This window comes from Chenopodium quinoa, unplaced genomic scaffold (genome assembly GCF_001683475.1).
Source record: "Chenopodium quinoa cultivar QQ74 unplaced genomic scaffold, ASM168347v1, whole genome shotgun sequence".
Classification (NCBI taxonomy): Eukaryota; Viridiplantae; Streptophyta; class Magnoliopsida; order Caryophyllales; family Amaranthaceae; genus Chenopodium; species Chenopodium quinoa.
Window position 1 is genome coordinate 2,131,381 of NW_018745324.1, and position 23,934 is coordinate 2,155,314.

Below are 23,934 nucleotides of genomic sequence, written 5' to 3' on the forward strand. Positions count from 1 at the left end.
TATATAATGTGTTTAACGCTTTAACTATTTATGATATTATTATCATGCATGACTAACGCAAAAGTTTTAAAGTCGGTTTGGTTTTAATAAGGGCATACAATGGTTCCAAGTTGTAGGATGGTTTTATTTTACTTCGTTTGACTTTTGTTTTGACTTTACTTTCGTTGGTTGACTTTTCAAGTTGACTTGTTTTGAACGGTTTTGAAGTTAGTGTTCCGCTGTGTGTCTTTGATGGTTGCATTAGCCGTTTTCACGGTGGCGGTAATATCTTAGATATTCCTTTTTAAATTTTTAAACAGGGCAAAACATGTATTTTGAAAGAAAGGAATTTCTAGGTGTTACAGATCTTCCGCCCAAGATTCCGAAACACAAACCCAGCCACGCAAACCCAAACAAGCCAGCGAAATCGAGCGGCGAGGGGGTGGGGGAGATGCGAAATCGAGCGGTGATGGTGGGAAGATGCGAAATCGGGTGGCGAGGGGGTGGGGGAGATGCGAAATCAAGCAACGAGTGGTGGGCCGGGGGAGGTCCGATATCTGGCGACAGTGGGTGGGGGAGGTGTGATATGGGGCGGCGAGGGGTGGGAAGATGCGAAAATGGGCGGCGAGGGGGTGGGGGAGGTGCGAAATTGGGCGGCGAGGGGGTGGGGGAGGTGCGAAATTGGGTGGCGAGGGTCAGTGAGGTGGTGGCTGGTGGAATGGCTGGGGAAGAGGGGTTGTGTGGTGGTGGTGGTGGACTGGTGGTGATTGGTGATTCCTTTGTTTTGTAAAACAAACAACATACTACATAGAAAGGGTTTCATTCCATTCCCTTTCATTCCCTTTGTTCATTCCATTCCCATTACCCCGTGCGAACCAAACGGCCCCTTAGTTTCTTTTCATTAGTTTTAGTTTCGTTTTAGTTTCATTAGTTTGTTTTAGTTTTATTTTTTTTCTTTTTCTTTTCTCTCTCTAACTTTTCTCTCTTTCCCTTAATTAAACTCTTAGTATTATTTTTTCTCTTGTTTTCTCTCTCTACAACTCTTGATTTAATTCCAGTAATTTATTCTCTTTCTTTGATCATGTCTCCTTTAATTGTTTTTTTTAGTTTAATTTAATTATGTGCGAGTAGTTTTCTTTCTAGGGTTGTGGGGATCCATAAATAATATGAAGGGGTAATTTATTGTTGTTGATTATCAATGCTAGATTAATTTCCTATTGATTGATTTAATGCTCTGTGACTAGATTTGCGCAGATCTTTTATGCATGAGTTTAACAATATTGATTCGAGATTCGACATATGAGAATTGATGTTTAGGTCTAGTTTTAATAGGCAGGTTAATTTATAAATGGTTAAGTCGAGATTCGAGAGATGAGATTTAATACCGGTAAATTAATTGTGTGATTGTAATACGTAGCAAAAGGCCTTTATGATCTGATTAATGTATGCATTGATGATTGATTATTATGTTTTACGCTGGAATATTATTTATTGGTGAACCTATGCCCTAGGCCTTTTATTCATTGTTTCTCCTCCTACTTTTATTCTTTCCCACTTTTACTCTTAGTAGTTTAGTTTCCTTCGATTATTATATTTTGGTTATTTTATAATCTAGATTATATTAATTAATTAGGAATAGAAAGACTCGTTTATCTGTGGATTCGACCCTACTTCCCTATCTACATTAGTTAGAGGATTTAGGAATTACTTTTGATAGGGGATACGACTTTACCCTGTCAGGCGGTAAGCCGACGATCGAGGAGAAGTGCCACCCACTCCGATCGCGGGCATACCCGATGAATTAAACTGGAAAACTTAGGCGGAGAAAATTAAGTTTTGGTTTCCTGTTAGGCGGAGAAAGCTAGGAGCAGGGTATATAATTTGCTAGCGGTTTTTTAAATATAGTTTTGAATTAATCAATCAATAATATATACCAAAAGACACACCAGCAATGACATATGTCAAATTCTGGTGTGTGTCTTTTTTTTTTTTTTTTTTTTTTGTAAATTAAAACTCCTTTTATAAAATTTTAAAATTACATAATAGTAATTGTCTTAATTAACCATATAAAATAAGTAATGATCTTTTATATTCTATATATGAATATGCATGCAACTAAATGTTTTAGAAATTTTGGCAACATATAATTACTTAAATCTTTGAGAAGTTTTGTAAAGAATATTATATTCACATACTTAACCAGAATCATGCACAAAAAAAATCTTACAGTATTTGTATCTTCTTCTACTATTTATTTATTTATTTTTTTATATATAGAAAACTTCTTCTACTACAAATATTTACTATACAACAAAAGAAGGAAAATTTTGCATAAAAAAAACAAAAGATGAAAATTTTAATATCAAAGATTTAAGATATTCAATCTTAATATGACTACCGGGCTACTCTTCTTACAAAAAATGTTGTCCAACAATCCAATGACATTATTTACATAGAAGGAAAAAAAATTCCAAAACAATAATTTATAAAACAAAATTGCATAATATTTAAAGAAAAATTAAAAAAAACAATTAATTTTAAATATTGAAAATTTTCAAAGAAAAAACTAGTTACATTAATTAATGAATAACATATGAGTTGTTGTGAAAAAGTACTTAGACTACATGAGGTATATATTGCACTTGGTTGTGATTAGATACATAGTTAGTGAGTAAACACTATATAACCTTAAACGATCTAAAGAAAACGAGATAATTTATTAATATTATACTTCTATTAAATTCCTACTCTGACGATTATATAATTAATTTTAAAATACTCCTTTGATTTAAGTAAGAAAAATAATATAATACACCATTCATTTGTCTTTGAAATTTTATAATTACTCATATGAGCAACAACATATATACAAAGTATTATTTTAAAATACTCTTTGGTTTCATTAGACAAAACAACTCTTTTTTTTTTTTTGACACATCGACCAAACAACTCTTTTACATGCTATTCTATGTTTAAATTTTTGTAAAGACATGAAACAAGAAGAAAATGAGGTCAAAATTTGTTCACAATAGTTTTAGATAATTTTATTATTTTAGTTAAATATTAAATATAATGCTAAATTTACAATAAATATTAAAATATACCGTGCATGTCACATGATCTAACCTAGTGTATATATCTATCTATCTATAGTAATATATAAAGTGAAAGGGGGTTTTGGGTGATAAATTTTACTAGTTAAAGGGGTTTTGGGTGATAAATTTTACTTTCCCAACATACCCCTCATTTAAAAAAAATTACCATCCTTTAAAAAAAAAAACTTGTAACTACTATCTTAAAAACTACCATCTTTAGTTTTAAAAAAAAAAAACCTAAACTTCCATCTTTTCTTTTTTTTTTTTAATAAATATTTTTCAAGAAAAATCAAATTCTATTATTTAGCCTACATGACATCATCAACATATTTTTTTAATTACATTTTATACGCAATTCTTAAACCTACTAATATTTTTTTTTAAAAAATAATTAAACGATAATATTGTGGGAAAAAAAAATCGAGTTTAGTAGATTATATATATTGCACACGCACGCATTATGTGCGTCTCTTAGCTTATGTATATAAGCACAAAAATTTAAAATCACTCAAACTTAAATTGAATCCAACCAACTCAACTCAAACAAACCCGACCCAATTACTCGAATTGACACCACACCCGTCCTACTCCTACAATTGGTATACGCGGGAAAGAAACCCAACTCAACAACATTCGATTGAACAGAGTCGAATTCAATTATTTTAGTTTTGTTTTTTCCCCTTTCTTCAGTCGTGCTTCCAACTACATCACCTCACCTCTACTCTCTCTCTCCTCCTTTTCATCCATGAAGAACCAACGACTACTTCTCCATTTCTCACCATCATTTTCCATTGAAACCGCTTCTCCATTTCTCTCTCTTCCTTCTTCTAACCTCAAAGGGGGAGACATTTGAGGTAAAACGGTGAGAAATTCCATCAATGGCGACCCAGAAATCGGGTAAAGAGAGGCAAACATGGCAGACTTCATCGCCTTCTTCGTCGTCTTCATCATCGTCTAATGTATCGGGTAATTCCCTTAATAAGAGTGTTAATGGTCCTATAATGCATCAACCCAATCGATCTAAGACGCCTGCTACGGCGAAACGGTCCGTAACCCCGAATTCTAGGGCTCATGATTCGAAACGCTCTGTTACTCCGGTTCCGAGAAGTCATAACAATGCCGGAGATGTTGATTTTGTCAAAGCGCCGAACACCAAGCGCCCTGTTACTCCTCTTAATAGAAGCAATTCTATTGTTGCTCATGACCCAGGTTCGTTTCTAATTAATCGACACATTTCTTTTATCACGTTTGTCAATTTAAAAATGTAACTGTAAATTGAATTTATCAATTAGTAAATTATAAAAACTTAGATATCTTGAAAATCCCATGTCATTGTACTTATTCCGTCTATAAATCACAAAAGCTAATCAAAGTAGGGTGAGAAGCATGTTTTTTTAGGCTGATAAATTTCCTAAAATTTGGTTATCATCAAATACTTTTATTGGAGTCGTATTAAGTTGAGAATGTATGACATAATCTCGAGTAATTGGGCGGTTTTAATTGATCATTTTTTTTAATGTATTTTAGGATAGACTATATATGATGCTTTTTTTTTTTTATTATTTTTTATTTTTTTTTTGAAGAAACTGTATATGATGCTTAATCATAGCTAAGTGTAACCTTTATTTATTTATTTATTTATTTCAATTATCCATAATTATAGTTAGTTTAAGTGATTGATTGGTTTTGTTGATCTAAATGAGCGCAATATGAATTACAATTGAGAGTGAGGGGTTCAGTGTTAACCACTTGGTCAAGACCTCATTAGTTAAATGATTAAATTTTTGATAACCATTTAATATGTCAACTTTGAAGAATTATATTATTAGCAATAGAGTTTGCATAAGTTTAACCGAATATTGTGAGTTAAATGTACAAGAATATACATTAATCTTTGTGATTTTACTTTGCTTATTACTTTGTACTTTGTATTAATAGTGTTATAATAGAGTCAGGATGACGATAATCATAGCGTTGATTAAAGATTGTGATTATCAAATTTTTGTTCTTCCCTATTGCTCCACTCTCTCTCTTTTTTTTTTTCCCTTGATGTTAATGATCTTGAGTTCAAAAACTAATGAGCATAGCCAACTCTTTTGAGATTTGCTATTCTAAAAGCCTTATATCAAGCTAGATTATTGTTTGTGTCGATCATCTTGGATTATTGATCAACACGTAGTAGTTTAATTTAGTCGAATAAGGAATTTCAATGCAAGCTATTATGGTTCACATGAAGAACAGGACAGTTTGACTAAGTTTGAGATATTATTGGACAAAAGAATTGGATATTTGTGTTCATGACTTCATGGACAATAGCTTTGTTTGATTTATCTTTTTTTTTTGTCAAATTTTGTGAAAGATAAGTAAATGGAGTTTTGAATCATTATTCATGGATTAAGGATTTGAATGTTTGCACTAAAATAAATGAATAGCTAAGAATAAGAGGGAGGGATCTTGCCTCATATGGAGAGAAATTAAAGGAGGTAAACAACTATTGTTTATGGATTAAGGGACTACAATGCATGAACCATGGCTATGAATTAATTGGGGTGGGGGGAGGAGCTTTTAGAACTTTTGTTATATTGAATTTTGAAGTTCAATAACTTCGTATATCATTTTAGTTGTGTATGCTTTAAAGCTTTGTTAAATCTAGGGTTGTTGATACAACTTTAATCTTTGAGAAATTCACTTTCATTGTATATAGGGAAATTTTGCATGATAATCAAATTATTTGCATGAAATGGGATTTTGTTTTCTTTTTCTCTTCATTTTACTAAACTAGCTCTAATGCTGCCCATTACAGAACCCGGAAGAGTCAGAGTGGCTGTTAGGCTTCGGCCAAGAAATGATGAAGATCTTGCTTCAGATGCAGATTTTGCTGATTGTGTTGAATTATTACCTGAGGTGATTATTTCTCCTCTTCTTTTTTTGTCAATAATGTAATAATTTTAATATGAAATGCTTTGTTTTTATAGCCTATTCTCTCTTTCTTTCCTTTCTTTCCATAACTAAATAAGATTGTGTTTGGAAAACCTGAAATTAATATTAATTAGTTGAATTCAATACAAGAAATATAAACATTGATTTTCATTGTCGTTTTTAATGTTTGGAGAACATCTGGATTTGAATTCCTAAACTTGTAAATTTATCTATAACCTAGTACTAAAATTTAAATCACAAACTTTTCTCTCCTTACTTTCTCCACTCTTGCTCTAGCTCAGTGTCATCTTCTAAGAAAATCCCTCCACTTGCATGGCTATGAAGTTGCCAACTTTGTTAAAACCAAACTCCTAATCTAAAACCCTGCCAGCTTCATACTTAATTTTAAAAAGTGCTCCTATGCACAAGACACAATCAGACGTGAGAGCTGGCGCCTCAGTTCTGCGAGGCGCAAAGACCTATAAAAGAGCACACCTATGCACTTTTTCTAGGCTGCTTTGAGCGCCTTCACAAATTATGTCGTGTCTTATGTTGTAAGACGTCAATAGCTAATATGTAAGATAATTCTTGTAAAAAACACCACGTGACTTTGTGGTGGTCAGGTTTACTTTACTTCTAGAGGAGAGATGAAATCCGTATCCCCCAATTTCATTTGAATTTGAAGAATCCTAGCCATTGATCTCATGGCCCATTCACCTTATTTCAGAATTCTTTTTTTTGCCTTATTAAATAAATATTAATATCTTTTCTTATATAAATAAGTTGCACCTCACCCACAAAAGGCGCGCGATTTTTCCTTGCACCTAGACTCCAAGGAATTTTACCCCTTGGTGCACCTTGCGCCCTCTAAAACTAAGGCTTCATATTTCTAGATGTGTGTATACTCAGAAGACTAAGTTAGGAGGATAATACGGCGGAAGATTTGATGCTTAATGTGTATACTCAGAAGACTAAGTTAAAATGCCTCCCAAACGGTTCTTGAAATCGGAGGGTGTGTGAATGATGGTTTAGGAAGGGGGAGGATAGTCAGGGCGGCGCTGGCCCGGGGTTAGGAGAGGGTGTTTGGGCGGCGGCCGGCGCCTGGAAGGCTGGGGGTTGGGCTGGGCTTGTATGGCAGTGGGGGTGACTGGTTGAAGGTCACTGGTGAGGAATGGTATGGTTTTTGAAGGATCTTTAGTCAATATGTTGTTGGTTGGGTAGTTATTTGACAGTTCTTGATCATATGCTTCATGTACTTTTGGGGTAGTTGTATTGTAGTATCATTGTATTGAATGTTGTTTCTGCAGTCTTCTTTGCTCTCCCTTTTGTTTTATTGGATGCCTTCTTTTCTGTACAGCTTTTTTTGGCATGTCAATAAACTCTTGCTTCTAATAATGAAAAAGGAAATAGTCTAGAGTCACTTGTTATTTCATTATTTGGCAGTCTGCGGTGCAAGTTTGGCTGGGTGCTTTACTGATTAATTGTTCTTTATTAATGCAGCTAAATAAACTGAGTTTGAAGAAAAACAACTGGAGTTCCGAATCTTATAAATTTGATGAAGTATTTACTGAATCTGCTTCCCAAAAGCGCATTTATGAAGTTGTAGCAAAACCTGTTGTTGAGGTAATTTATTGTTCTAGTTGACTTTAGTACTGTTTCTCACTAACAGAGTAACAGGTAACTTTTATACATCTGTTGGAGTGTTATGTAACTTCCATATTTCATGCCAAAATTTATATCATTATTAATGATTTAATGTCCTAACTTTTACAAATGAACTTTCTCATTCCCATCTAATCTTTTATTATATATCTTAGAAATTTGACAAAATCTATTCTATAAATAGTAAAATTCTGTATACACTATAAACTTCATAAAAATCAACTTTGCAAGAGTTGGGCTTTTTTTTTTTTTTTTTGTGAATGTTGGACAACTTAGGCTACTACACTTTTGAAATATAGGGAGTTTATGTTGTTTTCGTGTGCTCTTCATATGTGCTACAGAGTAGTTACTTTTATAAATGTGCAGTGTCTAAGCCACTGAAATATAGATTTTGATTTCCTCCTTGAACTAGCAAAGTGATTTTCTATTGTATTACTCATATTAAGGAACATGACCTCTTTTTATATGAGTATTTTTTTAAGGGTTTGTTTCTCTACATATATGATTTTAATTGATTATATTTAAATATCCACTTGCTTGGCAGAGTGTGTTGAGTGGCTATAATGGGACAATTATGGCTTACGGTCAGACAGGTACTGGGAAGACTTACACTGTAGGCAACCTAGGCAAAAATGATGCATCAGAGCGCGGCATCATTGTTAGAGCTGTAGAAGACATAATTGCAAATACATCTCTTTCTAATGAGGGCGTGGAGTTCTCCTACGTACAGGTATTTGACTGCTTTATGCTTTATAGGGTTATATGTTGCTGATCCTGATGTATTTTAGTAATGGATTAACTTGTATAATTTGGGGTACTGGCAAATTGGCAATAGCTTTGCTTAAGTTTTGATATTGGTTGGCAGTACCATGGGATTGTTGTGAACACTAATACTATAAACGTGACTAGTCATGGTGCCACTTTTTATGTTCTTTAATGCATGACATGAGAACTTGGCTACTATTAGGTTATATTTCTAGAGATTAGAATCTTAAGGATAGTTCAATACTTGGGTTCGTGGTTTAGTTTTCTTTGTTGAAGTGAAAAGCCACAGCTTGCGATTTAAGGGTCATTCCCTTCTAATTTTTTTAATTGCATCACTCTCCTAAATCGGCCAGTGCATCACTTATTCACTTTCTTTTTTGGGCATCTTTCTTATTTTTTTTTTATTGTTTCTCTCCTCATATGGTCCCCACTTCTATTTTAGTTCCTTTTTTTTTTAATAATTATCTCTCCTCTCACATCCCTTATTTTTTTCAATAAACTATTACCCCACTATCTCCTTTCTTATTATTTTTTGAATTCCCAACAAATCTCACTTACTCAGTATTATACTCCATTCAACTCACCTTCCTAAAACTTCTTGCCGGTCAAACCGATGCACTTACAAAAACCAGTGGAACTAATTAGTAAATTAATTATAATTGCAATTCTGGTTATATAGTGTTCCCCCAGATGCCACTACTGATATGGCCTATTGAAAATTCATTAGCATATTCTCTACCATTTTAGCTGTTACTCATCTTTCGTTTATTTACTCTAGCTGTACATGGAAACAATTCAAGATCTACTTGCACCTGAGAAGGTTAATATTCCGGTTGTTGAGGATGCTAAAACGGGGGAGGTGCTGTTGCCCGGTGCTTCAGTGATTAAAATTCATGATCTTGATCACTTTATGGAACTGCTTCAATGTGGTGAGGCAAATCGCCATGCTGCAAATACCAAGCTCAACACAAGCTCTTCACGCAGTCATGCTATATTAATGGTGAGAATTATTTTAAAGTTTTTTCTTTGTTACATATTTCTTTTCTTTCATTTTACATACTACTTGCTGTTTTTGTGTCTGCTTCAGGTTTCTGTGAAAAGGTCCATTGTTGGGAAAGGTAAAAATGTTACTTGTGAAAAAGTGGCTGCTACTGAAGCACAGAGTGATGTGGGCATAGATAAGATACGAAAAGGCAAGCTGCTAATTGTGGATCTTGCTGGATCTGAAAGGATTGACAAATCTGGTAAGTTGGTAGAGTGGGTGTTTATATTTTATGTTAGCCAAAAAGGTATTGTGTTTGATAAAAGCTAGTATCTGTGAAAGCATCTTTGTGTAATAAGAGCTTCTTTTGTAACTTGAACTTTTAGTTCCTGTAATTATATATTCTGACTGGATCTGAAAGGATTGACAAATCTGGTAAGTTGGTAGAGTGGGTGTTTATATATTATGTTAGCCAAAAAGGTATTGTGTTTGATAAAAGCTAGTATCTGTGAAAGCATCTTTGTGTAATAAGAGCTTCTTTTGTAACTTGAACTTTTAGTTCCTGTAATTATATATTCTGACTGTTTCTCTTTCTACAAGTAATGTACTATCAGCCCCGTCAGAAAAAATATATATAAAAAAAGAAGAAACTGAGATAAGTAATGTTGTTATTGGTGTATAATGATAGCATGCAACTGACTTGATGATTGTATTTTTGAAGCTAATGGTTTGATCATACTGTTCTTTCTAAAATCATAGCACCTTATTTACTTATGAATTTGTTTTTTCATGACAGGCAGTGAAGGACTATTGCTTGAGGAGGCTAAATTTATCAATCTCTCTCTCACTGCATTGGGAAAATGCATAAATGCATTGGCTGAAAGCAGTCCTCATATCCCAACTCGAGATTCCAAGTTAACAAGAATTTTGCGTGATTCATTTGGGGGTAAATCTAAAAATCCTTTCTAAATCTACATGTATGGGACTTATTGGTATATGCTGGATACTTTCTCTGTCCTGAAATCACCTGCTCAAATATAAAGTCTTCGTAAGCAATCTTTGGCCATTGGTAATCTTTGAACTCCCAATTTTATCTACTAATGAATTTAGGGTATCACCCCCCTCCTTTTAGTAGGGCTACCTGCAATAAGCTTTCACATGCTTGCTCTTTACTGAAATAAAATTCTTATTTTGGGATGTCCCACATTCCTACATTTGTGTTTTAACTCCTTGTCTTGGGTCTTCTCTGTTTTCTTATGATATTCTGTTGTTAGTATTTCCCGTGCTTGTATATTATTTCCACATGTAGGGGATGCACTTTTTTTTCAGGAGTCCATGTTTAAAGGAGAGAGACAGAGTGAGGAGTCATGTAATAAGGAGAGAGATCTAGCGAATCCATTGCCATATTAGTAATGTTGTTATGAATATGCATCTCCAAATAAAGGAAATGTTGCAATAAATAAACTGAGGAAGTGTATTAGTGTAGAAGGTTGTTTACCCAAATTCGCTGAATCTTTACATTAAATTCTAAATGCCTTTTCCAAATTTTGATGTAGCAGACAGTTGTCGTTTTGAATCAAGAATCAAATGTGAACATCTTCTGTGTTATCACAAGGGGGGTATGTTTAAGCTCATATGAACAACCCCGCCTTGCCTTGGGTAGGAAGTAATCTTATGTTGATGGTGTTGAGTTTGATTAAGTGCTTTAGGTTATCTCCTTGAAAAGAAGGCAGGAAAAGCAAAGTAGTCACCAAAGTTTTTATATCTACTCTAACATCAAAAGCCAAGGAAAAGTTGGTGGAAAGTGGGTAGTAATGAAATCATATAGTATAATAATATAAGTAGATCATCTGGTGGGCTAAGGAAGGAAAAAGAGGATTTCTTTGGCTATCAAAGGAATCTAGTAAAAGTGGGAAGGTAAAAAAAGAACACCCTAGAACGGAAAGCAGGAAGATAAATATAAAGGAGGGACTATCATGCAATCTCTTTGACTTGTCGTATTGTCCATCAGAACTGATCTTGTAATCCTACTTTTGCTTGTCCTAATTTTGGTGTGCATCTTTGTTGCATAGGCTCTGCTAGGACCTCTTTAATAACTACAATTGGGCCTTCAGCACGTCATCATGCAGAAACAACTAGCACAATAATGTTTGGGCAAAGAGTAAGTAACTTCTCTGAGTTTATGGTTCAAAATTTCATGGTGCACAAATGTCTGTTTGATACCTGCTCTTGAGTTTTTCTTTTTGTTTAGAGATTTATAAGCTTCTTTAAACGTACTAACTAGATTTACTGGCTAATGTCTGTGAGATATTTTAATCTTCTTGATTATTACATAGATTTACTGGCTAATGTCTGTGAGATATTTTAATCTTCTTGATTATTACATGGTGGCATGCTTTCTTAAAACTGTGGTGAACTAATTACTTTGATTTTCGAAAAAAAAAATAAAAAAATCTCAATGCTTATGTGTCTTAAATAATCTTTTGAAGACAGATGGCTTATCTCTTACTTGTGTTTCTATCTTCAGATGGTCTGGTACAGTGTTACGAATAATTACAAATTTTTTTTATGTTTGCGTGGAGACAAATTTGGATGATGTGTCTCATCTGAAAGTTGATTACTTTGGCATATAATTATTTTCTCTGCATGCTTCCTAATGTACCATGTAGTTAAAATTTTCTTCCATTTCAATGGATGATGACTGCTTATTGCCATTGTAATGAATGCTCTCTAATATGCTACTCATCATTGTTTAGTCACTTATGGGATTATGTAATTTTGAAACTGTGCTCTGTGGGAGGGAGGTTATGCTCGTTTTGCCTAAATTCCCTCTTGTGTGAATTTTGGTCTGATTTAATCATTATTGAAATCACTAGCCTTTATTTAAACTTACTAAAGTTGTGATTTAAATTCATTAGTCATCCAGAATTTTCGGAAATGGTCTGAATTATAACTCTAATTTGAACTTCTCAACTCAATAAACCTGAATGCCAGGCTGTTTCTCTGTGTGTGTGTGTGCGCTTGTTTGTTCTCAATAAATATGCCATTTTCACATTGGTCATTCTATAAGAGTTCTTAGTTGTTTGTTGTGATTTCAGGCTATGAAGGTAGTAAATGTGATGAAGGTGAAAGAAGAATTTGATTATGAGAGGCTTTCCAGAAAGCTTGAAAGCCAAGTTGACCATCTTACTGAAGAAATTGATAGGCAACAAAAGATGAGGGATAAATATAAAAATGAAATGGAGAAGAAGATCAAAGAGTTTCAACGTTCATCCGCTGAGGAAGAAAAGAGGCTAATTGCAAGGTCTGAGGTAGTTTCCTTGTCTTTTATATTCTTATTATATTTGTTGCCTAATAGTCTCATACTCTCATGAGATCCATCAATTATCTTTCCATCACCTTTTAGACTGTATTTTATTGATTTTGTAAATTCTGTCTTATTTACAGTATCAGATTTACTCATTTGTTTGTAGATCCTAGAGAAGGAAAATGCTCGTTTGGAGCAGGATATGAAAGCTATGTTGGATGAATTAAATCACCAGAAAGATTATAATAAATTATTGCATGATGAAGTGGCACGTCTAGAAATGAGTATAGAACAATACAAGGTATCTCCTTTAACTTCTATTCACTTAGCCCGATTTTGTCACAATTTTTATTATTATTTCCCTTCAAAAGACATTTTATTGACTATGTGTGATTTGCTGTAATTTTACTCTATGTTTTCCTTTGGGGTGGTCATTATATGTATTCTGGAGATTGAGGCTTTGGAAGTATAAACAATTTGCATACAAATATTAAGGGAATGAAATATAATATGGAAGAACAACTTATGATAGTAAATACTTTGTCTATTTGAGAAACTCTCATGGATTAACTCCAGCATGATCTTAAAGGACTATATATCTATTAAGCTTTCCCAACAAGCTTTTGTAAATGACTATTGCATCTTTGGGACTTATCATAAGCCCATGTTTGAGATGAGTTGCATCACTTGCATGTCCACGTTGTTGGTAAAGGTTGAAGTGTCCATTCCCATTTGGAGTTCCTGATATCAGATATGGATACTTGAGCTGAAATGATGAATGGTTATTATGATATGTTAGTCATTCAGTTGGCATTTCCATGTTTCAAGTATAGTGTGATTTTCATCCTCTTGCACAGCCTCAATTATTCCCTCAGTAATAAGTGTAAATAGTTTATCATCAATCTAATAAATCTTTGGTTCATGAGCTATACTGATTTTGATCTATTGTTGTAGCAAAATCATCAAGAAAACTCGACATATCAGAAAGCTCTTGCAGACACTACTCAGATGTATGAAAACCAAATAGCAGCATTGATTGAGCAGTTGAAGGATGAGCGAGCTCGCTATGAAAGAGCTGGAAATCAATCAGATGTCTTGAAGGCACTTCTGAGTGATCACGAGGGCTCCATGAAGGTCAGTTGCTTTTCCTTTTGATTGCCACACCATAGGGTGGGTGGGGATTAGATTTAAACAATCTGATTTATACAATTGCAAAGACTTTATTGCTAGATACTTGGTTCAGAAGAAAATTTACTTTTTAACTTCTTCACAGCTGGTAACATATGTAGGACTGCCAGTTGCAATTAGTCTCATTACAGCCCAAAATTTACTATTTTCTGCTTACATATCTGTTTTTTTAATTTTATTGTGACATGTAAGCACTATTGCTCCCATCACTGACTCCTTTATTTACATGTTCCAAACTCGATGTTTTCTTTCTGCTGGAAATTCCTATAATGCTGATAGAATTTCTAGCCATATTTTAGTTTGTTTTGAGTATAGTTTTAGGGCCTTTTCTCATTTCTTTTTTTTCGAACTCCTGCTATTTTCAATATTAATTTTCATTTTCCAGTTTTTATAATGATTAAACAGGTATGCAACTGTATATTTCATTTGATTGTATGTACTCTCAATTTTCGGCATGCTAATTTTGCTGCTTGAAATTTCAATTTTTCTATACTATCTCTTTTGCAATCTGTGATACTAATGTACCTCATGAGTCGTGACTAATGTTGGGGTTTTTTTTTTCTTAGTAGCTATTTCAAACAGAAAATTCCAAACTGAAGAAGGAGCTGCTTGATGCCAAGGAAACACATGAGAAGGCAATAGCAGATTTAAGTAAAAAATTAGATGACATGTATTTTCGTTGTGAACATGCTGAGAAGCAATTGGACTCTCTTAGAAATGTCTCAAGTGATCAGACTACTGAACAGAAATTGCTCTTAGAAACCATCCAGTTGTATGAGGAGAAAATATCCAATTTAGAGAAGCGTTTTGAAGATGAGCGTGCTTGTCGTGCACATGCAGAGGAACAGATGGAATCATTGAAGAAACATCTCAGTGAAGAGAAATCAAGTCAGGTAAGTCTTCTAATATATGAATCTATAATTTTATATAAACCTTGATTACAGTGGATTTGGACATGTTGAATTGGCTACAAGCCTACAAGTACCAAATTTGGGATGTATCTTAGAGTGTAACATGTAAATTTTTGTAACTTGAAGATACTGGGGAATTATGAGTTTCCAAAATTATGATACAAGGAAAGTATTATTTTATTGGGCAGTATTAAAGTGTAGTGTTGATGCATTTTTGTAGTGTTAATTATCAGACACTTATATTTTTGGATAGTATCATACACTAATAGTTGGGGTGAAATAAAATGTTGTACTATAGAGTGGCTTTTCCCCCTGTTTGCTTCCCCTCTCTTTCCTGAGTTTTTTTAACACAAGTTTGGTAAATACCATTTATTTACTGTTATGAGACTTATGAATATGTTATTATCAGGTTTCTTTTTCTCCACAATCCGACTTCCCAATTTTAAAAATGAAAGAAATATGGATGATTGTGGAAATTACTACACTTTCTTTCTACTATAGCCTATAGGGAAAACTACTGACTTGTGATGTCTGAAAAGGCTACCTTGGTTGGATTTATCTTGTTTTCACCTATTCTAACAAGGCAAGTAACTCTTGCTTAACAATTAACCTTATCTATCATGGCTTTTAACCATTAACTAGTTTTTATGCCCGGGTGATGCCCCGAGTTACTGCATTAATTCCATGATTGAAATCCTTATTTATATTTAATTTTGATAGAATGACATATAATATGGTAATAGCTTAGTGGCTAACACTATACTTTCAAAACTTAAGGTCGTGGGTTAAAACTTCAAATCTTGTACAAGCCATATTCTTCAGTGCGAGAATGAAAGACTCAATTGATTGAGGAAGGTGCAATGTGGCACCTAAATTCTTTAGGAATGCCTTATAATATATTGTATAGATGTTATTGTGCAAATTTCAAATAGAGATAAAACATGAGTACATGACACTAGTACATAAGTGCAATTTTATTTATCTATTACTGACAGAAGCTATAAACTAAAAAACATGGTACAAAGGAAAGACATAGAAGCCTGAAATGTAAAGGTAGTAAAATCAAATGGGCTGTTACATGTTTGTTTATGAACAAGCAATGGGGGAGTTGGTCCTCTTTTATACTGTCTCTTCCCCTATAAAATTTCCACACTTTGTTTTTTAATTTTCCCAAACTATATGTAATTCACAATTCCATTTCAATCAAACTCTTTTGGCAGTCTTTTTAAATCTCTCCATCACATTAACCTGACTTTCTCTCCATCATAGCACTTTGTATACTTCATCTTGTCTCTCTGTCAACAATCAAACTTTTATTGACATTTATAATTTACATCTATACTTTATATATAAGCTAAATTCACTAAAAATAAAATTAAAATATTAAATAAATAAATAAATTTGGAGGTACAGTTGGAGTAATAGAGTTGAAACTTGAATATAGTCAAAAGATTATTGCTGACATTTTGTTTTTTAGCAAGTCCATGATGATATTTGACAGGTATTTATAATCTATAAAATTAGCTAATAATTGTTGTAATTTCTTCATAAAATTGTTTTCATGTATAGGATCAGGTGAAGAGCAAGATAAATGATTTGACAGAAAGATTGCAAGAAAAAGACCAGAATTATCGAGATGCTGTTGATAAAATGCAGTGTCTGCAACTAGAAAATGCGAATTTGCTATTAGACAAGGTAGAACCCTCTAACTTCAATAAATCATTGTATTGTCTAGCCAATCTCAATGTCTCTCAATTTAGTGACAAGGTTTTGTCATCTGTATTTTAAGGAAAAGTTCAAGGATGAACTTGATACTTTAAAGGAGAAATTCTTGACGGAGGAGAAACAAAGGATGACACTTGAAGCCGAATTGGTCAGGTTAAAGAAATGTTTATCAGCAAATAGCGAAGGCATTGAGGTGACTTGAAGTTATAACACCTTTTATTTATCTCTGATGCTGCACTTTCCTGGTGTAGAATATGAAGGTTCCAGATTTTTTTTTTGTTTTCAGGACAAGAAATCATATGCCAAACAGCACATGAAAGAATCATCATCATTCCGGTCAGCTATGGGTTTAAATAGGTCTATATCTGGCCAGAGGGCAACAATTGCTAAGATCTGTGAAGAAGGAAAGTTATTGTTTTTTATTTGCATCTTTGCTTTTTGTTAGTGTGAAAAGGATCTAGGTTTCATCCAAAACTTTTATTTCAAAGGTCCTGATTATATGTCCTTCTATCAGTTGGGCTTGAAAGGATACTAAAATTGTTATCATCTGAAGATATTGAAGTTCAAATGCATGCACTAAAGGTTGTAGCAAACCTTGCTGCTGAAGGTAATGTATTTATCTCTTAGCTATGCTCTGATGTGTTCAGTATACAATTGCTGTCTCTTAAATTCGCTTATGTTCATTTTATTGAATGTTCTAAAATAGTGTTCTCTTTCTATAAACAGTTTAAAGGTGACTGCTTTAATCTTATTGTTTCCTTAAAAAGTGATTAATTGACACTTGTTTAATCAAAATCGTACAATTTATAAAATGTGATGCATTTTGGGCAAGACTGGCATGCTAAAGTGATCCTCAATTGTGCATGCGCTTGTTCTTGTGTGTGTTTTTGGTCCACTCCCCAATCTCTCTTTATGAATGATAATACTGGGGATGTTTGATTTAGTTATTTAGGACCAAAAGAGAGGTTGTACAATTCCAAATCTCTTGTGGGAGTGTCGAGTGTTTGATTGAGAAAGGATTATAAGAGAGGTTGTAGCCTTGTAGGAGATTTTTGGAAGTGAGGTTTATTAATGTAGTTGTGAAAATCTAGGATGCTGGGTATAGGTGTCGGACTTGGGTATAGGTCTAAGTGTTAGACTTGGAAAGCTATATAATTAAGGATCAAGGGGCACATTTCCATGGAAAAAAATCCGGCCATTACGTTATGTAATGTCCGCTTTGTAACGGGTTTTTAGAATTGCCGATCCAAAAAAGGCTTTTATATACCGCCAAATTGACATTCACACCCAAATAGGCGAGTTGGCCGTTCTGTAATTGTAGAACTCTGTTTTTGAAATTATTACATTCGCAAGTAATCGTTTTGGCCATGCTGAGATGCTCTGAATGGCCTTCATCCCTATGAACCAGTGTTGCCATGGCTATGGAGAAGGAAGAAATTTGAGGGAGCGGGAGGTTAAAAAAGAAAGGAAGTACAAAAAAATCTGAGCGTCAAATGAGTCGCATGGTGCTTTACAGCGCTGTATTCCACCTTTTCCCCCTTTTTACTTTTTTATTTTTACCCTTTTTACTGTTGTGACAATTGTTTCCCATCACTTTTTTTTACCCCTTTACTTATTTCTCCTTTGTGGTGAGTTACTGAGTTACCTAATAGCAGTCTTTTTTTTACCCCTTTTTCTTTTTTTTTTTTTTAAAATATTACTCCTCCGTTTCATAATGTTAGTCCCATGTACTATTTTGGGCGTTTCAAAAAAATATACCCATATTAAATATATTCCATTTTTAACTTAATTTTTTTTGGTATTAATTGGTTGTGGATTGATGATATAACTCTAAATAAGGAAAATCTCTACCTTGAATCATGCCATTATGATTTATGTTTCCCCAAAAAAAAAAAAAATCAAAAAACTTAAATAAGGTAAACTAATTATGAATTATTTTGTACTTTAATGTTAGATTCCAAATTTTCATTTTTTTCTTATTTTATGTGATTGATTCTATATGGGACTAACATTATGAAACGGAGGGAGTAATATGTATTATTGTCATAGTTTGAGCATAATATGGTACAAATACTAAGACAGTGAGTAAAGAAGCTGTTTTTTGAATAAGTGTTATTGTCTTTGTTTGGCATCGCTGTGGTTTTCTGATTTTGTTTTTTGTTTTTCAAAATCATATGATATATGTCATATAATGAATAAAAAATTAGTCAAACTTATTAAAATCATGATGATTTTGAAAGCCGATAACTGAAAAGTGGAAACATTCAAACATCTTTTTTATGTTTTTAGTTTTTGGTTTTTTGTAAAAAAAAAAAAACTGAAAACAGTAAACAATGACAAACATATGTGATTTTTGTATAAAAATTCACACCGTGAAATCTGCGATTCGTTCTATTTAGCCGTTACAAGCCGTTCCCGCGACGTGGTTGTTATTGTAAACGCGATCGCCATGCACATTTCTAAAGAGTTTAAATTTTTAGTATGGACTGGGGACATGGTAATGCATAAAAGCTAATTTAATAATTTGTAATTTAATAAAAAAAATTTAAAAAAATTGTTTTATAGTTAACTAAATTTTTTTTAAAGTTATGTGAGAAAAATGAAAGGTAATGGTTGAATATATCCATCAACAAGCATGTAAATGAAATGTTTCATTTTTAAAGAACGGAAAAAGTATATGATATGGATTAGTTTTCTAATTTTTATCAAAAAAATACAATGCTGTTACCACTGTTTCTCTACTAATGTTTAAAAATTCTTAATATCAAACCAATATATTACAATGTTAGTAACACATAGATTAGTAAACAAAGGTAACAAATAGTTGGTACAAACGAGTGCTCATTTATGAGTTTGTTATTTGAATTAATTTAAGCTCATTGTTAGTAGTTTATAAGGCTAAAACTAATATGTTATGCAAAGCATGCATTACATGAGTTTATAAAATAATTATAACAATTTAGAAAAAAAGTGAACTTAAATGAGATGATCTAATTGTTTATATATGATCTGCTCTAGTCTGATATGATTTGGTCTATTTTAACTTAAAAAAAGGCAGTTATTAGCTTATAAGTTCAATTGAATGCCATAGGACTTATAACCTTCATCAAAATACTTGCAGTAAATATTATCGTTGGGAATCACAACAAGCTAGAACTTGAAATAGGCTATGCCGAAGGGTAAACTTTCGACATGCAGGAAACACCCAATAAGCATGGCTTAAAGACCAAATAATGAAATAAAAATATGTACAAGGAAGATAGGAGAACTTTGCTAGTGGAGATGCATTACCCATTCTTAAAGGGACATTCCATGAAAAGCAAAGCGTTAATTTCATTTTTATTCTAAGTCATAATTTAATAGACTCATATCCTCTTTCGATATTTTTTTTTTTTTTTTTTAAAAAAATCACTTTAATATAGTATGTGAATATTCGATTCAGGTTTTGTTAACTCATGATGAAACGAATCCGTCATACTTGTTAATGAAGTTACTTGTTCTATCTTCTTATAAAATTACCTTTTTTATTAACTTCTGATATCTCTCTCTCTTTTTTTTTTTATTTTTTTTATTTTTTAATGTCAGATATTAATCAGGAGAAGATTGTGAATGAGGGAGGCCTGGATGCCCTGCTTATGTTATTGCAGACTTCTCAAAATACCACTATTCTTAGAGTGGCTTCTGGTGCTGTTGCTAATTTGGCCATGAACGGTATCCTCTTTTACCTTTTTCTGCTAATTGATGTTTAGAGATCATCATAATTATTCATTGGAAGAGCCATATATCTTATTATATGTAGATCTTCCTAAGAGGCTAAGATTGAGTTTGTGTGTGTGTGTTTTTTTTTGTGACTTCAATGTTATAACCATAATCAGGAGGCAACAAATAAGGGCTTGTTGGTTAATATAACTGTGATATTTACTCAAGGGAGGTGATTTGGATTCTAAAATCAGTTAACTAGCTCTAGGTTTAGTAGTATGGACTTGATAATATAGCAGCGCCCCTGCTACATATTTGTGTGTGTGTGTGTGTGTGTGGTGTGTGTGTGTGTGTTGGTGGGTGTGTGTGGGTTGCGTGTGCGCGCGTGTGTGTGCTAGGTTGTCACTTTGCAAACAGCTTTGATTGATAATTGGAGAATATAAAGGCTGCTCCAATTGGATATGAACTTCTTAGTGTAGATCTAATTGTTATGCATATGGCAAGAATAAGTTGAGTCATGATGTGGGAGGCGGAAGGAGGTGCGGATGGTGCTGTCTCAGATAAAGTGCTAAACCAATTTCCAATGGAATGCCACTTTGAAACAACTTTGTTTGATATTGGGGGAACAAAAAGGCTGCAATTGGACAACAACCTCTTAGTAGAGATTAAGTTGTAATGCAGATGGGAATAATAAAATGAGTCATGATGAGGGAGGCTAGAGGAGGTGCCATCATTTACTGCTATTGTTAATGTAAATGGAGAATTTTCTAATAGTATGTTAATAGAAGTGGTATCTGTTCTTCAGTTAGTAACTAATTATTGTTTTAAGGTGTAATAATTTAGGAGCTCTAGACCATACTATGGCCCTTTTCTTTTCACTTTAGTTTTGCCAAACTGAAACTATTTTCACTGAACTGAATTTAATTTTACTTCACTGAAATTATATTTACAGATTCTTTATTATATTTCTTCTTTACAGTTACTGATCTACTCAAATGAACTTATTTTTAACAAACTGAAGTTATTTTTATAAAACTAAAATAAGTATCTTATCTTCAGATGAATTATGAGGAATTTGTTCAAGAGAATGTTGTAGAGGCTGTTTGGTACAGGCAAACCAGCACTCTTACTTAAGGATTTCTGTTCTATAATCTTTGCTCCCTATACCCACTAATATTCTCTAGTTTCTACTCTTATGTTCAATCTCTTTGTAGCTAACTTAATCAACCTCTCTGTGAACTATATTTTGTCTATATTCAAAGGATTAACAAATGTGCTAGCTAGTTTGCGATTAATGACAATTAACAACAATGAAGACGGAAAAACAAGTAATAAACGTGACAAAGAGTATTTACCGTGGGAAACCTAAGAACCGGGAGAAAAACCCACCAATCCAATATGGATTAATAGTTTGATGAAGATGTAAGGGACTGGTTTCTCACACTAATTAGTTTATAATTAATTAAGGATTAAGGCAAAAGCTTGAGTCTGTTTAATTGATTAACGAAGGATTACACACAAAAGGGATAGTTGACATCTTTAGGCTATCACTCTCTAAGGTAGCTTGAGGCTACTAATCTCTGTCAAGTTCTCACAAATTTTCTGGATGAGTGGCTACAACTACAAGCCTTACAATTTATACTCAAGCACTACAATTTTCCCTAAACTAATTACGGCTGACTTCTACAAATTGGAATTCACAATCACTTTGTCATAGTTGCTAAAGTGGTGTCTCCTCCTTTTCAAGCTTGTCTCTTTCTCGAAATAGCTTGCTTGACAAAAACTACTGCTTCCCTTGTTCTTCCAAATTCGTCTCCTCTCCCTCTTGGTTACTGTTGTAGTTGACTTGAGGTTGCCTCTCTTGTTGCACGTGATTCTTCTTGGACTTGGACCTACGGTGGTAAACCTTAATGGGCCGACCCAAGTGCTGATCCATTACAATACCTGCCGCCTCGAGATTCACCTTGTCCTCAAGGTGGAAGGAAGGAAACCGCTGGACAATGGTGGCACTATCCTCCCAAGTAGCTTCAAAGGGTGGCAATCCACGCCCCTTGATCAGGACCTCTGGAAAAGTATTCGATCCCCTTGCTGATTGCCTTACCTCGAGCACATCCTCGGGTTCCACGACTAATTCCATCTCCGCCGTTAATTGAACTGGGATCGAAGGGTTCACACTGCACGTTTGAGTTGGGATATATGAAAAACCGGATGAATCTTGCACGCCGGTGGGTGGTCTAATCTGTATGCCACCTTTCCAATTCTGCCCAACACACGAAAAGGCCCATAGAATCGTGCCCCGAGCTTCTCATTTGGCCGAATTGCATGGGACCTCTAACGGTACGGCTGCAACTTCAAGAATACCTCATCCCCGACTTCGAACTGCTCGTCACGGCGTTTCTTATCCGCATAATCTTTTATGACTTGCTGAGCTTTCAACAGATTCACCCTTAATTCGTCCAACATTTCGTCCCTCTTTCAATGTCTCCTCCAATTTATCCACTGGAGTTTCCCCATTGCCAATTCGCCATAGCTTAGGCGGTTCACAGCCGTAATCCACCTTAAATGGTGTGAGCTTGGTTGCGGAATGGGGGGAGTTGTTATAGGCATACTCTGCCAGTGCAACCAATTAGCCCATTTCTTGGGTTGATCGGCGATGAAGCATCGCAAGTACGACTGTAAACCCTTGTTGATATTCTCGGTTTGGCCGTCAGATTGTGGGCGATAAGCGGTGCTCCGCTTCAATTGAGTCCCATGCAAGCGAAACAACTCGCGCCAGAAAATACTCATAAACACTCTGTCCCGATCCGAAACGATGGAAGAGGGAAATCCGTGCAAGCGCACCACCTCGCGCACGAAATAATCAGCTACTCTCAGGGGCGTTGAAGGGATGTTTCAGCCCGATAAAGTGGTTGTACTTCGACAACCTATCCACCACCACAAGTATCGAGTCAATCCCCTTCGACAAGGGTAGCCCCTCAACGAAATCCATGGAGATATCTTCCCAAATAGCCGCTGGAATCGGGCAATCTGATTTGGGATATCCACTCATCAGCCTCAAAATCCTTTTTCAATGCTTTCCAATCCACAACGTATGAGTGACTTAGTGCACTCAACTGCACTTTGGCTTGGTCTCTTCAAGAAAGAGCATCGACTACCCGGTTTGAGGCCCCCGGCCGATATTGCACTTCAAAATCGAACCCTACTAGTTTACGCATCCACTTTTGATATTCTCCACCCACCTCGTTGTTGAGTGATGTAGCGAAGGCTTTGTTGATCGGTCCTCACTATGAAATGTCTCCCAAGGAGGTAGTGCTTCCACCTCAAAATAGCCAAACATATGGCTATAAGTTCTTTCTCGTATATCGATTTTTCTCGTGCTCGGACCCCTAATAGCTTGCTAAAATAACCAATGGGCCTTCCTCCTTGCACCATCACCGCACCTACACCAAATCCGGAGGCGTCGGTCTCTACCACAAATTCCTTAGTAAAGTCGGGCATAGTGAGCACCGGTGCCTTAGTCATAGCCATCTTGAGCTCTTCAAAAGCCTTAGTAGCCTCTTCGGACCATCCAAAGCTATCCTTCTTGAGTAGGACGGTTAATGGGGCCGCAATTTGCGCGTATTTGGCTACAAACTTGCGGTAGTACCCCGTTAGCCCAAGGAATCCTCTCAATTCCCTCTAGTTCTTGGGTGTTTCCCACTT

The 23,934-nt window shown here is 34.5% G+C and overlaps 1 protein-coding gene across 2 annotated transcripts in view; it reads left to right on the forward strand.

Moving 5' to 3' along the window:
• The first annotated feature begins 3,150 nt into the window (after positions 1-3,150).
• Positions 3,151-23,934, forward strand: part of LOC110712736 (kinesin-like protein KIN-UC) — a 32,504-nt gene continuing 11,720 nt past the window's right edge. The window contains exons 1-17 of one of the 2 annotated variants that reach the window (XM_021891187.1): positions 3,151-4,283; positions 5,878-5,978; positions 7,494-7,616; positions 8,200-8,385; positions 9,199-9,420; positions 9,508-9,664; positions 10,199-10,348; positions 11,475-11,563; positions 12,501-12,713; positions 12,876-13,010; positions 13,664-13,843; positions 14,467-14,790; positions 16,378-16,503; positions 16,598-16,726; positions 16,820-16,937; positions 17,048-17,140; positions 20,119-20,244. In XM_021891187.1, coding sequence (XP_021746879.1) covers positions 3,953-4,283; positions 5,878-5,978; positions 7,494-7,616; positions 8,200-8,385; positions 9,199-9,420; positions 9,508-9,664; positions 10,199-10,348; positions 11,475-11,563; positions 12,501-12,713; positions 12,876-13,010; positions 13,664-13,843; positions 14,467-14,790; positions 16,378-16,503; positions 16,598-16,726; positions 16,820-16,937; positions 17,048-17,140; positions 20,119-20,244 — 2,803 coding nt within the window. In that variant the 5' untranslated portion in view covers positions 3,151-3,952. The remainder of the gene's footprint in view (positions 4,284-5,877; positions 5,979-7,493; positions 7,617-8,199; positions 8,386-9,198; positions 9,421-9,507; positions 9,665-10,198; positions 10,349-11,474; positions 11,564-12,500; positions 12,714-12,875; positions 13,011-13,663; positions 13,844-14,466; positions 14,791-16,377; positions 16,504-16,597; positions 16,727-16,819; positions 16,938-17,047; positions 17,141-20,118; positions 20,245-23,934) is intronic. The other variant, XM_021891188.1, reaches the window with a different exon arrangement.